The 15,717-nt window shown below is 39.5% G+C and overlaps 1 protein-coding gene across 2 annotated transcripts in view; it reads right to left on the bottom strand.

The window, feature by feature from the left end:
- Window positions 1-15,717, bottom strand: part of GPD2 (glycerol-3-phosphate dehydrogenase 2) — a 149,768-nt gene that overhangs the window by 96,979 nt on the left and 37,072 nt on the right. For both annotated transcript variants that reach the window (XM_069732962.1, XM_069732963.1), the window contains exons 3-6: window positions 12,165-12,336; window positions 9,861-9,985; window positions 2,278-2,375; window positions 707-870 (exon numbers count right to left, since the gene is read on the bottom strand). In XM_069732962.1, coding sequence (XP_069589063.1) covers window positions 707-870; window positions 2,278-2,375; window positions 9,861-9,985; window positions 12,165-12,336 — 559 coding nt within the window. The remainder of the gene's footprint in view (window positions 1-706; window positions 871-2,277; window positions 2,376-9,860; window positions 9,986-12,164; window positions 12,337-15,717) is intronic.

Raw genomic sequence — 15,717 nt, 5'->3', positions numbered from 1 at the left:
GTTGGTGGCTCTAGAGGACCGGAGTTGGGGAACACTGGTCTAGTACAACAAAGTGCCTGAAAGTTGATTCAGCTTTAATCTTCAGGTGTGCTATCCTCACATCGGCTCTGCTTCCGCAAACACACCCAGTTGCCTACATAGCTCTGCTCTTACATTGTACTATCCACACATCCAGCTCTGCTAGAACTAAGCAGCCCGACTGCCTCCTCGGCTTTGCTGTTCCTGAGTGCTGTCCACACAATCAACTCCACTGCATCAAGGTACCCGCTTGCCTAGTCAGCTCTGCCGATTAAAGGTGCCGTCCACACACTCTGCTCTGCTGCATCTAGCATTTCCAGCTCCTCTGATCCTTATGACATCTTGCATATACAGCTCTACTGGTCCTCACTGATGCACATGCAATCCAGCACCTCCCACACCACTGCGTCAGCGCCTCTCCATGTCCAACGCATTAGCGAATCCGTCTCACTTGGTGAACATTTAACACCAGCGGAGACCAGCAGAGACCACTGGAGTACTGGAACGGATGGGAATTCCAGCTGATAAGTATAGTTCCATTCTATTATAAGTATCCCTATCCTTTGCAAACCTCATAAAGAAAACAAAACAATAAAAACAGGAAGTCCCCTTTCAAATGATCTTTAGGTAAAAATTGCTAGAATTTCATTGACAAAACTATTTATTTTGATGAAACATATATACCTACCATCATAATAGACGATGGCCCCAACAAGTCTGTCTTTCTGCAACATTGGGAACAACTCTAAGGCTTTGGATTTGCTGAGGACGTAACTGCTTTTTAGGCACTGACTGCCAGCGACAAGATCGTAGGCCTTGATGCCGACCCAGTAGTATGGCAGCTGCCACCACCTGCACAATAAAAAGAATCTCAGATTTCACGGGAAGACGAGCACAGCTTACCGTTCTATTCTTTTAATTTTCGTTACTTGCCACAGGTGAGTTTGGAACGAGCATCACATGCTCGAAACAATGTTTACCCACAATTTTGGAAACATTCCAACAATTTTGTAGGGAACATTTTTGGAGTTTTGTCTGAAATTACGTTCAACTTGCTTTTTTTTTCTCTGTTTATTTTTTGTGCTGTTCCAATACACACAAAGGAAATAAACATATGTATAACAAAACATGTGTAATTAAAATCATTTACTGGAACAATTTCAATGGTGCCAATACTTTCGGCCTTAACTGTATGTGTTAACCACTATGAAATGTACTGCGATAGATATGTTGTGATACTTATTATATATGGTTTATAGCTTTGAGAGGATTGTTGTTAGCCCCCCATTGAGCTACTCTTTTTTTTTTTTTTTTAACAAAATCTGTAGTATAGTGGATATATGTGAAATATTTTGCAGTACCGTTTTTATTTTGGTTTACCTTATGTTACTTTACACTAGAAATCAATGTGAAGGCAAAAAAAAAAAAAAATCAAACGCCAGGAAGATGCACCTTTGAGGTTTTTTTTTTATGTTTTTCGCTTCAAAAAAATACTACCGTTTTATTCACTGCTTAAAAAGATGTAAAAAAAAAAAAAAAAAAAAAAAAAAAACTGAAAATCGCCCAAAAATGCTAAAACCACTAAAAAGAAAACATTTACAGAAAGTGAAAAAAAAGACAGTAAAAAAAAGGATTCAGGAAACATCAATAGAAATTTTTCAGGATTAGAAAAAAATGTAGTGAAAATGCTCAAGACAAGGAATGATATCTAAATCGTCTTTAACTTAAGAAAAAAATTGACTTTTTTAACCACAGGGGAAAAATAAAAAGAAGTGTGAACATACCCTGAGTTAACTAGATTGGTTTGGATGTGCTACAGTGGATTTGTTATATTCATTATGGCTTCTTAATTAAGGAAGCAATGATACCATGAGGGCAGCACGGTGGCGCAGTGGTTAGCACTTGCAGCGATGGGGTCCTAGGTTCTATTCCCACCCAGGACAACAGCTGCAAAGAGTTTGTATGTTCTCTCCGTGTTTGTGTGGGTTTCCTCCGGCACTCCGGTTTCCTCCCACATTCCAAAGACATATTGATGGGGCTCACAATCTAGAATCCCTATCGGGGACAGTGATGATAATGTGTGCAAAACTGTAAAGTGCTGTGGAATATGTTAGCGCAATTTAAAAAAAAATAAAGATAAAGAAGAAAGATACCAGTGTGAACAGAGAAAAAACACATGGTAAGCAGGGAAGGTAGGGTTGGGATCAGTTTTCCCTATGGGATCTCTTTAAATAAAGCACATATAGGGTGATCTCTTACTTGTACACTGGCAGCATGATTGGCAATGGGGCGGATAAATGGGGAGCGATCTCCAATAGGTTGGCACGTTCGTGAAGAGCTTCTTTTACTAGTTTATACTGTAGACAGAGAGAGATACAATACGTCAATACAGCCCTATACATACCGATGTGCAAAAGTCACATTCAAAATTTAAGATAAAACAAAAAAAAAAGTAAAAAAAAAAAATTTTCCCTCCTACAGGGTACCATGAAAGGCTTAGGTCAGCCTATAATTTCAATTAGAATCATTTCAAGGGGTCTTACTAAAATTTTACAAAAATTTGCCCCCAAAATAGGAAATGTTACAAAAATTAAGTAATGAGCATAACTTTACTCATCGAATCCCTAGGCACTCCACTGTAGCCAAACCCTCGCTACACCAGCATCACGGCCGAGGCCGATAATTGGCTGCAGGGTGGGGGGGTCACATGATTGATGCCAGACATGCAATCACTACAAAAGCACTGGAGTGGCGGGGGATTCAAAAGGGCAGATATTATTTTGTTTTTATTTTATTATTTATAACATTCTCTACCCTTTGACAAATTTTGTAAAAATCCCAGAAAAATGATTTAAAATGGTCCAAAAAAAATCACATATTCATTGATTTGTGCAAACCGGTTACAAATTGCGACTCCAACTCTTCCACCGATAGGCGTGAGAAAGTTTGGCAGTCAAAATTTCGATACCCAATTCCCTTTTTTTTTTTTTTTTTTTTTTTTTAAAGGAAAGAGAAGCTGTGCCTAGTGGGGTCTTGTAGCAGTTTTCTACTCTATTCCCACTCAGGACATATGAAGTAAGTTTACAGAGAAGCCGGTAGACGTTGGCCGACAGCCATCGCACCATCTAGGCACCACCTCCTCTAAAGTTAGTCTAGGCAAGAGGACCAGACTGAAACAAGAGATGATCACTATATATATGAAGCGCACTATATAAATGAGCGCAGGGAAACGGACATGGAAGAAAACAGATTGTAAAGTGTCATCCTTCCCCCAGCTAAAAAAAAAAAAACGACAATTTATGTAGACGTGCAGTCATTGCTCCAAGTCCTGGTGTTTGTATCCTGGAAATCACAGATTTCATAGAAAAATAAAAAAGATATTTATACATATATCATAAAATAAAATGCACGTAAATATATATATATATATATATATATATATATATATATATATATATATATATAAATTTTTAACTTAATATTTGTCTGTTTACTTGCATCTTATCATATATATATATATATATATATAAATATATACACACACATATATATATATATATATATATATATATATATATACACATATATATATATATGTGTGTATATATATGTGTGTGTGTGTGTGTGTGTGTGTGTGTGTGTGTGTGTGTGTGTGTGTACAGGTCCTTCTCAAAAAATTAGCATATAGTGTTGAATTTCATTATTTACCGTAATGTAATGATTACAATTAAACTTTCATATATTATAGATTCATTATCCACCAACTGAAATTTGTCAGGTCTTTTATTGTTTTAATACTGATGATTTTGGCATACAACTCCTGATAACCCAAAAAACCTGTCTCAATAAATTAGCATATCAAGAAAAGGTTCTCTAAACGACCTATTACCCTAATCTTCTGAATCAACTAATTAACTCTAAACACATGCAAAAGATACCTGAGGCTTTTATAAACTCCCTGCCTGGTTCATTACTCAAAACCCCCATCATGGGTAAGACTAGCGACCTGACAGATGTCAAGAAGGCCATCATTGACACCCTCAAGCAAGAGGGTAAGACCCAGAAAGAAATTTCTCAACAAATAGGCTGTTCCCAGAGTGCTGTATCAAGGCACCTCAATGGTAAGTCTGTTGGAAGGAAACAATGTGGCAGAAAACGCTGTACAACGAGAAGAGGAGACCGGACCCTGAGGAAGATTGTGGAGAAGGACCGATTCCAGACCTTGGGGAACCTGAGGAAGCAGTGGACTGAGTCTGGTGTGGAAACATCCAGAGCCACCGTGCACAGGCGTGTGCAGGAAATGGGCTACAGGTGCCGCATTCCCCAGGTAAAGCCACTTTTGAACCATAAACAGCGGCAGAGGCGCCTGACCTGGGCTACAGAGAAGCAGCACTGGACTGTTGCTAAGTGGTCCCAAGTACTTTTTTCTGATGAAAGCAAATTTTGCATGTCATTCGGAAATGAAGGTGCCAGAGTCTGGAGGAAGACTGGGGAGAAGGAAATGCCAAAATGCCTGAAGTCCAGTGTCAAGTACCCACAGTCAGTGATGGTGTGGGGTGCCATGTCAGCTGCTGGTGTTGGTCCACTGTGTTTCATCAAGGGCAGGGTCAATGCAGCTAGCTATCAGGAGATTTTGGAGCACTTCATGCTTCCATCGGCTGAAATGCTTTATGGAGATGAAGATTTCATTTTTCAGCACGACCTGGCACCTGCTCACAGTGCCAAAACCACTGGTAAATGGTTTACTGACCATGGTATTACTGTGCTCAATTGGCCTGCCAACTCTCCTGACCTGAACCCCATAGAGAATCTGTGGGATATTGTGAAGAGAAAGTTGAGAGACGCAAGACCCAACACTCTGGATGAGCTTAAGGCCGCTATTGAAGCATCCTGGGCCTCCATAACATCTCAGCAGTGTCACAGGCTGATTGCCTCCATGCCACGCCGCATTGATGCAGTCATTTCTGCCAAAGGATTCCCGACCAAGTATTGAGTGCATAACTGAACATTATTATTTGTTGGTTTTTTTGTTTGTTATTAAAAAACACTTTTATTTGATTGGATGGGTGAAATATGCTAATTTATTGAGACAGGTTTTTTGGGTTATCAGGAGTTGTATGCCAAAATCATCAGTATTAAAACAATAAAAGACCTGACAAATTTCAGTTGGTGGATAATGAATCTATAATATATGAAAGTTTAATTGTAATCATTACATTATGGTAAATAATGAAATTTAACACTATATGCTAATTTTTTGAGAAGGACCTGTATATATATATATATATATATATATATATATATATATATATATATATATATATATATATATATAAAATAAGATAAGATGCAAGTAAACACAAATATTAAGTTAAAAATTTATATATATATATATATATATATATATATATATATATATATATATATATATATATATATATTTACGTGCATTTTATTTTATGATATATGTATAAATATCTTTTTTATTTTTCTATGAAATCTGTGATTTCCAGGATACAAACACCAGGACTTGGAGCAATGACTGCATGTCTACATAAATTGTCGTTTTTTTTTTTTAGCTGGGGGAAGGATGACACTTTACAATCTGTTTTCTTCCATGTCCGTTTCCCTGCGCTCATTTGTTTCATCATAACTCGCCCGATGCAGTAGAGTCCTGTGAATCGGAGTGTGCTGTTATCTCGCCCATCAGCAACGCCAGAGAAACGAAACAAAACACATCACTATCCGAGTTAAATTGATTCATAAAACACGCAGCCTTTGGCGAACTTGCAGACGTAGTAAATAAACCAATGTATACCGTCGGGGGACAATAAGGCTGTCGGCTTACCTGTCAATAACACAATTAGCCACAATTTAATAAAGATTTAAGACTTGAAATTCCTCGTTCAATTTGTTACACAGCGCACGGGAACCGAGAAACTTCCAATCTTCCAGACTTTTTTTTTAGTTGACTGGAAGATATTAAATAGCACAGTGAGATACAGACCAGTGAGGATCACTTGTTTGCTGCCCATTTATTGATGATTTTTTTGTATTTTTTTTATTATTATTATTATATTATAATGACAATTTTGTATTTTTTTTATATTATGACAATTTTAGGCTAAATATTCCGCAGAATAAATTTTGAAGATATTTTCAGAGCTCTCCTATCTTGATTCTTTTTTCTTTTTATAAGGAGTTGGGTCGCCCATGAACATAAAAAAAAGTTGTTGGTATATTTTATAAATGGAAAAAAATCGGTACTAATTTATGTTATTTGCTAATTCTGCAGCAATATCTCGCTTTCAGCGCCAGTTTGACGATCGTTTACGCTCCACTTTCTCGCTCGATCTGACAGTGACACTTTAGGCCGATTTCGTTAGATAATCGAGCCCCCATTTTCTGTATCAGCCAAGATGGAGAAAGGGGCTGAGTTATCTAATGAACTAAACCAGGCAGCCAGCCCCCTTCATCTCGTGTGATTATTCAATTATTTTATGTTCCTTTACATACTTATTTGTTAATGAGATAAGCAGCAGAGGTCATCAAAGAAAGAACAAAAAGTATTCCCAAATTGGGGAAAAAAACAAATACGGTCCCCAATAAAGGAAAAATAACGGCAACAGATAACAAAAAAATAAATAAAGTTTAGGGGTAAATAAGTACAAATAATTACAGATTACTAGATTGTACATGTGCTGACTATACGCCCATATCACTATTAATCACCAATTCTAGCATACCTGTCCTCTAAGAGATAATGTGTGTGGATGAGGAAGAACACTATTTTTTGGACATCATAGACTTGTATCCAGCATTTGTTAGCAGCTTTAACTCTAATTTTCAGGTGCTTGTGGGTGGTCACTAGTTGGTACAAGGTCTCCTATACGCAGCACATGAAGGTATGAGGAATTCCTGCTCTGTCTCCCTGTGATACATTTTCAGAAGCAGCAGAATGGAGAACATTATATAGCAGTACTGAGCAGTGTAGCTGTGGATACAGCTCTCGGACGAGATAAAAGATCTAGTAGAAATCATTAGAATCTGTGTATGTAGGGAGAGGACGTGGCTCATAAATAGAAAGAAGCCCATTTCACCAAAAAGATATATTGTAAAGTCGCTTGTCCTGTTGACTTATGGAAATGTTTTTGAGGAGACAGATGATAGAGACGTAGGGTTGGTGCGCGGCCCGGAATTACAATACACAGTGAGCTGTTGGCTACCTTTATACACAGTCCACAGTTCGTAGATCACAAACTGTTTTTTAGCTCCTGACGAGAGTTTTTGTCAGGTGAAAAACAATTTGGGATCTGGGAACTTCGAATAAAGGAAAAGTATATTGTACTTCAATAGTGGGAAGCGCATCTACACCACGTCTCTATCCATCTCCGGAAGGTTGGTGAGGTCACCCAGTCTCTATCCATCTCCGGAAGGTTGGTGAGGTCACCCAGTCTCTATCCATCTCCCGAAGGTTGGTGAGGTCACCCAGTCTCTATCCATCGCCCGAAGGTTGGTGAGGTCACCCACTCCCGAGATGCTTCATCACCCAACCACCTTCTACTCCACCATCTGAGCGCCATCATTTGTGGTTAAACAATGTTGTGTTCATGGAGTTCATCTTATTCACTCTGTATAATAGTCTCTTGTTATTGATAGGGAAAGATTACACTGGAGGAAATGATTTGTTCATGTATCATAGGACGACTAAGTGACCCCTGACGCAGCCATGACACCGACTGGTAAAGCCTTCTAAAATTCAACCACAAACTTGTGGTGACAACATACAAAAATATTGTCGAAAAACTAAATTAGAGGAGTTTCCAATCACAGCTTTTTTTAATTTATCTACGTGGTACCAATAATCCAGTGTCTAACGGAGAAATATTATTTTGACGTAGAAGTTCTTCTTATGTATGGTTACTGGTGGTTTGTGGTCAAATAATTATTGGCTGTGATGCAACGGGGCAAAGGGTAATATTTACCATCTACCTAATGACTGGAACACCTCTATAATAAAACCTGACAACTCTTAAAAGGGTTGCGCTCCTGTTTTATTCTTCAGGAGCTCATAGCTTCTCGGTGTCCCAGATTCCCGTTTGCCGGGAGTGGTAGCCTCCATCTCGGTGTCCCAGATTTCCGCTTGCGGGGGGTGTGGTAGCCTCCAAAAGATTAACAACTCGGAGTAAAGGGGCACCGAGACTGACCAGCTCCAGAGAAGCACTCGCGAGCTCTGAAGCAAAGAGCTTGGAAGCACATATTCCTTCCCTGGAGAACTGGCCACCGCTGAAGGACTGCAGAAGCGGCTGGTAACTTGGATAATGATCAATACACAATAACATTAGAAATCTCTTCTTGAGAACAGAGAGGACTTTTAAATTCTCAAGAAGCGTTCCATCTGTGTCAGCACTGGCTCTCCTGGGGATCGCGTGACAGCGTTATGTCACACAATCTCTGAGGCCAATCAGGGCTGGCTTCACTCCCCCCTTCTTAGAATAAAATCAAGACATCTGGAGGAAGGGAGAGCAGCAGCAGCTCTCGCTTCCTCCAGATGTCAGTTACGTGCGTAGAAGAGGAGAGAGAAGCAAGCGCTGATTGGCCACAGGGATCGCCTGACACAATGTCACATAATCCCTGGGAGAACCAGTGTGGACGTCAGCACCAGAGGCGAGTATACGTGTTATTATTTTACTGACAGGAAAAAGAGAGTCAGAAGAGATTCTTGGAGAATTGGACAACCCCTTTAAATGTACAATTTGACGGCACAACAAGACTTGACAAGGAATGAATCTCCCATAATTGATGCACTAGGCACGCTAAATGGAATTGTGCCCATAACTTACACAACACTCCCTGACGAGATAATGGATCACTACTCTCCAAGAAAGTTTTCATTTTTAACCAACTACGCTTATAGAATGCTCTTTCTCCCCTTCACTCTTTTTCCCTCTCCCTGTTTTAAATACAGTAGACACCAAGCTCTATATGAACTGCTCTGTACCTTGCCCGTCTTTTTGAGTGGCTTGTTCCTCTAACAGCATTCTACCAGCACTATAGGTGCTGGAAGATCCCTTCACTTTCTAGCTTGCATTCCTCCTGCCTCTATCCAAAGGCCTGCATACTATGCACTGAAAGCAGCCGCTCTTATGCCTCTATGCAGTGTAACAGCCAGGAGAGCAGGAGCAGAGAGGTCAAGTCCTTCCTCCACTTCCTGATGACTGTGCTGCTAGAGACGGATTACACTTGACAGCAGGCAGTGAACAGCTCAGAAGGAATATACACAGTGGCCGGCACTTTGTAGTGATTTTTGGGGGGGTAAATTAACAGTTTTTAATTAAAGTGATTTGCAGATTGTCTGTTCATCACAAAGTACAGGGACCATTTAGACGGACACCGAACCACTGGGATCAAGTCCTCCGCTCTAATTAAAAACAGGTCCCGGAACTCAGACTTTTATCTAATTAAAAGTTTTCATTTTAAAAACTTCAATAATCTCCGATAAACTTATTATACAGCAGGAAAGTATTATAATTTAGATTAGTAAAGTTTGCAGCTTTTCAGGTACTTTAAGTCCAAAGCGAAGCAAATATATATGTATGAAAATCAGTCTGCACAAAGAAACCACATTTCTTTACATATTTGCATTGTTAACATGCCCGGGGTCTCTTTTATGGCTTGTTTGGCCATAGTGAAATGAAACCTCATCTATAAATGTCAATAGCACAATGCTCCCAGTCACCTATTTATTACAGAGAATAGCAAATTATTAGATTCCGGGATCAATATGGCGTTAATGAGACATCTCACGGACGTGGTCGCACAACGCCAGCCATGAACGCTACCTGCTCCACATCCAGCTTCATGATGGCTTTCTGGAGATACCGGACACCTCCATGGATGAGCTTGGTGCTTCTGCTGCTGGTCCCTGAAGAAAAGTCATCTCGCTCCACAAGGGCAGTTTTAAGTCCTGTTATTTGGGTTTTATTAAAGAAAAAGCCAAAGTTACACAGTGATAGGAAATAATGAGAGCCTGAAGACAGAACATCGCTATCGGCAGCTAATTAGTGCCACTTCTTATTCTACACCGGTATTAGTACAAGTCCAGGAGCAGAGGGACAATGCAAAGTATTATGCCCTTGAGCAGCTGTTCATAACCTTAGGTCCTCCAGCTACAGTAAAACAACAACTTCCGGAATGCAGGGAGATGTCAGGTTACAACAGCTAGAAAGCCACAGAATTAAGACCACTTCCCTAGAACCTCAGTATTGTGACACATTCCAGTCTGACATAAAGCACCCAGAATGTGATCAGGATAAACAGCTGCCAGTATTAAGGTATTCTTTAGAGCATCTACATGGACCACTAACGGCAACAATCGGAGAATATTCATTGACTTATAAGGGAGTGTTGTGAGTGTGCTCTGTGATGTATGCAGAGGTCAACGTGCAGAGAGGAAGAGGAGGTGAGCTCTGACCATCACATGCGAATGGTGGATACTGTATAATCTAGATATAGGCGCTACATTTGTAATACTGGGGAAATAAACAAGAAGAACACTTCACTGTTTTGTCCCGTGGGCAACAGGTGAGGGCAAGTTGGAGGGTTGGTCGCTCCGTAGTGATGAGCGAGCGTGCTCAGATAAGGTGCTGAGTACGTTCATCGTGCTTGAAAAAAAAAAAATGCTTGAGTCGCCACAGCTGCATGTTCCAAAGCCGCAACACATGCAGGGATTGCCTAACAATCAGGAAATCCCTGCATGTGTTGTGGCTGTCAAAAACCCGCAAGACATGAAGAAGCGGTGACTCAAGCATTTTTTTCGAGCAATGCCAAAAATACTCGATTAGGACACGAGCATGGTCAGACGACACCTTATCCCAGCACGCTCGCTCGTCACTGACGCCAACCTGAACAGGTTGGGTGCAGCACAACTACATAAAGACAGATCCAAAACCAGCCACTATTCACTCTTATTAAGCAAAGAATGACCAAACAGCTCAGTGTTCATATAACTACAAAATTAATCAATTTTATTAAACACAAAATTCAAACACTAACAAATTACATAAAAAGAATTACCTCCAATGAAGTGTGGACGAAACGCGCGTCGAGGTGGAGGAACGAAGCTCAGATATCACGCACTATGTAAGTCAGGATTGTTCATATATTGCATGTGTGAGTTGTAGCGAGTTGGGCACATAGGGATCCTTCTTTACATGGGGGATTGGGATAGCAGCCATGAGAGCTATAATTGTACGGTTTGAACCAATTGATTGGATATTGTACACATAGCACAAGATATATTGGTGCCAACTACCCCTTATATAGGCCTTGGAATTGAATCCCTTGCCATGTAATTTTGGTCTGATCTCACCTGCTAATAGTGTCTCTATTGCCAATTATGAATACTGTAGGTGTGTTTGTTGATAATTCCTGAAAATTGTGTTCCTTACATTGGAGGTTATTCCTTTTACGTAAATTGTTAGTGTTTTAAATTGAATTTCGTATTTAATAAAATTGATTAATTTTGTAGATATATATGAACATTGTGCTGTTTGGTCAGTCTTTGCTTAATAAGAGCGAATAGTGGCTGGTTTGGGATTTTGATGATTTAAACATAGCACAATGATAACTGTGGGATCTAAAAGTTGTTTGATTACATAAAGACTGATGTATAATCCAATCGTGGCTGCTGGACTCACTCCAAAAGGAGATAAAACGTAACAAGCAAAGGAGAGAGGGGAGCGCGGTGGATCTTGGGCGCCGCAGCTGATAAAGTTGAATCTAGGCGGCAAGTATAACAACCTACCAATTTATTGCAGCACGTATCAGAGTAGAACTAATTATTCCTCGGGTTCTACTCCGAAATATGTTGCAATAAATTAGAAGGTTTATTGTTTTTAGACTCACCGCCTAGATTAGCCTCTCTCAGCGGCAGCACCCAGGATCCACCGCACTCCTCTCTCCTTTACCTTTGAAATCCGGTCTATGATGATACTGACGGCAAGATTTAAAGTATTTCTCCTAAAATACACAGTGCTAAAAAATGTCAATAAATCACCCAAAAAAAAGTAAAAATGTTAAACTATTAAAGGCAGCAAGTCACTTTCTCTCAAAAATCAAAAACATTGTCTTTGCAGGTTTCGTACCTCTCGTGACAGCGTCCAATGCACATCCGCAGCCGGTGGCTCCTCCACCAACGACCAGTACGTCAAACTCCTTTGTGCTTTCCAGGGTGAGTAATTGAGCTTCCCTGGACGGCAGCTCATTCTGAGTGGTCGCTCTCACCAGCTCGGCGGCTTGCACGTGCTTGAAGTTTGCCTGGAAAAGTGCACAAAAAGCATCTTTTAAAATTAAGGAAGGCATGCATGTAAAGCGGGTGGAACACGTATTGCTAGATATGTGTTTAGAAACCTGGCACAAGGTGTTTTATTTTTCTGCAGCGCCTCCAGAGGGAAAAGTAAGTATTACACACAGTGCCCCATTCTAACCTATTAGTTGTCTGTGTAATGCAGTACGGGTCAGGTCCTCCAGAGAGCGAGACCCTCTTTACAACCGCTTTCCATTCTGGTCAAGGGGATCTTGAAGAGAGGACCCCAATCTATAGACCCAAAATAATCTAACTGGGTATATAAAAATGGCTTGTGGAAAGTGGACAACTTATTTAAAGGGGTTGCACAGGAATAGAAAAAGATGGAAGATTTATATCGCCCAAAAATCATCCCGGTGGTTTTCTTTATTGCAAACTGTATTGAAATTAACAGACCAGAGCTGCAATACCAAACGCAACCATTGGTCAGATGTGATGCTGTTTTAGGAAAATGGCAGTCTATTTTTTTCATGTTCGAGGTTTAGTTTTTTTCGTTTAACGCCTTCCCACTTTTTGAAAGTTTTCACTATGGTAGAAATGGACCTCACAGCCATGACCCCTGACCTGAGGGCAACTGCAGTGACTCCCATGACCGCCCGTCACCTGTGTCCCGTATATTGCCCTCTTCTTGATAAATCAAGTGGTCACGCAACCTCAGCCTGAGCCTAAACTGACCCCCAACTGTCTCATTCATACAAGTCACAGCGAAAAGGGGAGAGGAAATAAAAAGAGAAAGATATCGGTATATCTGATAAAAGACTGATGGCAAAAGCAAGAGATCTTTTAAAAAATATAATATATAAAAATAAAAATCCTAGCAGGCTTTGGACATAATTTTTTTTAAATCTCGTATCTTTGGTACAAAAACATTATCAGTGCATTTTTTTGCTATAGTCAACATTTATCTTTTTCCCATTTTTTAGACTAACAGTTTAAAAAGAAAGAATGTGAGTATTTTTACTATTTCATATCTCGGGTGCTCCAATTTATCTTAAAATCAACATTGTGTAGGTCACCGTCTACACTGTTTCAATAAAATCAGTGTTTTATCAGTAGGAGATTATCACTACTGGACTAGGTGTCTGGTGCCTCCTAGTCAACTGCTCTGTATAACCCCGCCCCCACCACTGATTGGCAGCTTTATGTTAGTATACAGTGTACCTGCCAATCAGTGGTGTGGGGGCGGGGTTATACAATACTCAGCATTTCAGATCTGCTGCAGAGAAAACTGGGATTGTATCAAGAATGACAACAAGCAGACCAGTAAGTGATACACCCCTGGAATCAGGATCTCTGCCCTTACCTTATACTGCTCTTAGATTATATAGCAAACATCTGCTATCTGCTGACAGAGTCCCTTTAATTTATTCAATAACCATTAACTTGCAGGAATGCTAAGCGCTTTAGAAAATGCTGCAAAAATTTTAATTAAACCAAATTGAAAAAATTATATTTAGCCCACCAAAGTACCGTATATATTAATTAAAAACATTTGGGCATTCTAAAAAGATGGACAAAAAAAAAACAAAAAGCGAATACAAGTCCTCAAGTGCAGTTTCTAACCGCCACGATGGAGATGCATCCATATCCATGGAGATGCTTGCAAACCGCAGTGTTTTTGTATTCCACAACGATACAATTGTTAACAATAAGCAATCCTTTTATTTATTTAATTTTTATTTACTTTAGTTTTATTTTATTTTTATTATTTTATATTTATCTTTTTTACACATTTCCCTGTTGCCGTACATAAGCCACAAGCGAACCGCTATGTGTGACTCTACCCTTGGAACAAAGTGGGAATTTTGTATATAAAAAAAAAAAAAGTATTCATTTTCACAAATATATAGCTTTCATTTTTATTTTTTATTTTTTTTTAAAAAGCCCTTATTAAATTGTATGTATATTTTGTTTTAATATTTTGGAGTGAAGATTTTTTTTATTTACTTTTTTTTTTTTTTTTTTTTTTAAAGGCCACCACAATTACATTTAATGAATTCACCAATTCCTCGTCGAAAAGACAAAAATCTACAAAAGTGAACTTATGAAAGCAAATGTTTGATTAAGCACACATTAAAGATTTCCTAATCTCAGGGAAACATTTTATTCATTTTGCATGCAACCCTCATATTAAAATGATTAGATCAATTCCCCCCCCCCCCCCCACCTCCCGTGCTCGGGCCCCATTAGAATTGCAAATTTTTCCCAGCCTTCCTAGACATTTGCAACTTATGGTGTAACAGCAAACAAGATCTAATAATTAGTGTCTATTTCGGAAAGAAGTGCATATTTAAAGACTACAGGCAATTAACAACCAGGTTGTCCTGTAATCACCACCAGTATTAATTTGAGTGTAGTGCTGAATTTCATGCAAATTACTCTCTTAAACACCAACTGCTTTCATTCTCGCTGGCGCGTCGAGATCCCACTAATGGAAGAGTTAATATATGGAGCCATTTTATTGAAATTTATTTATTAGCATGGAGGCGGCACCTACTTTATTCAAGAACTCGCTTTTATTCATTGCGTTTTAATATGGAAATTATTTTCTCCTTGTAAAAATTAGCTCAGTCTAAACATCCAGATAAAGGAGCGCAGTGTAAATCACGCTTAATCTAAAATATTAAATACAATTAACATTACTCATGAAGTACAGGAGCAAAAAGCAAGGAGAGGCGGTAAAAAAAAAAAAGAAGACGGAAAACTGTGGCGCAACTACCGTTCTGCATTATCTGGCTTTTACTTATCCCAAACTATGAACGTTTAATAGAATGATGACCCAAGATGAGCAAGCTGGACCCTGGTGCAAAGACTAGGTCACTACTCCGTGTCTGCTGGATCAGAGCCCTGTGAGCTCCCATCTACCTACTGGACCCAAGAACGAGTGAACAAATTTGCAACACCCTGGTCCAACAGCCAAAGTCAATTTTCTAACCACCTCCTACTTTCGGGCATCTGTGGTTCCAGTTTTGATTAGCCAGCCTAGTGGGATGTCATTGTTGAGCTGTGACCCACATGACGTCACGCCAATCCCGCTAATCAAACGAGGAACCACCGATGCCAGAAAGTAGGAGGTGGTTAGAAAATGGACTTGGCTGTTGGACCAGGGTGTTGCAAATTTGGTTGCTCGTTCGTGACCCTATAAAATGACAGTGAAAAACCCAACTAGTCATGTCATGTCCAGTCTATCATCCTAGCTCATCTACATAGTAACTGAGTTTTTCATGTTTCTGGTCATTCATTATTTTGTCCACACTATGGGCCCTATTCAAAGCTTTTCTGCCAGAATCTGGTCCTAAAAAGCTTTGAAAAGTTGCAAACTTTTGGCACAA

The sequence above is a fragment of the Ranitomeya imitator genome, chromosome 7 (assembly GCF_032444005.1).
Source record: "Ranitomeya imitator isolate aRanImi1 chromosome 7, aRanImi1.pri, whole genome shotgun sequence".
NCBI lineage: Eukaryota > Metazoa > Chordata > Amphibia > Anura > Dendrobatidae > Ranitomeya > Ranitomeya imitator.
The sequence above is the reverse complement of the archived record's forward strand: the minus strand, read 5'-3'. Positions and strand labels throughout refer to the sequence as shown.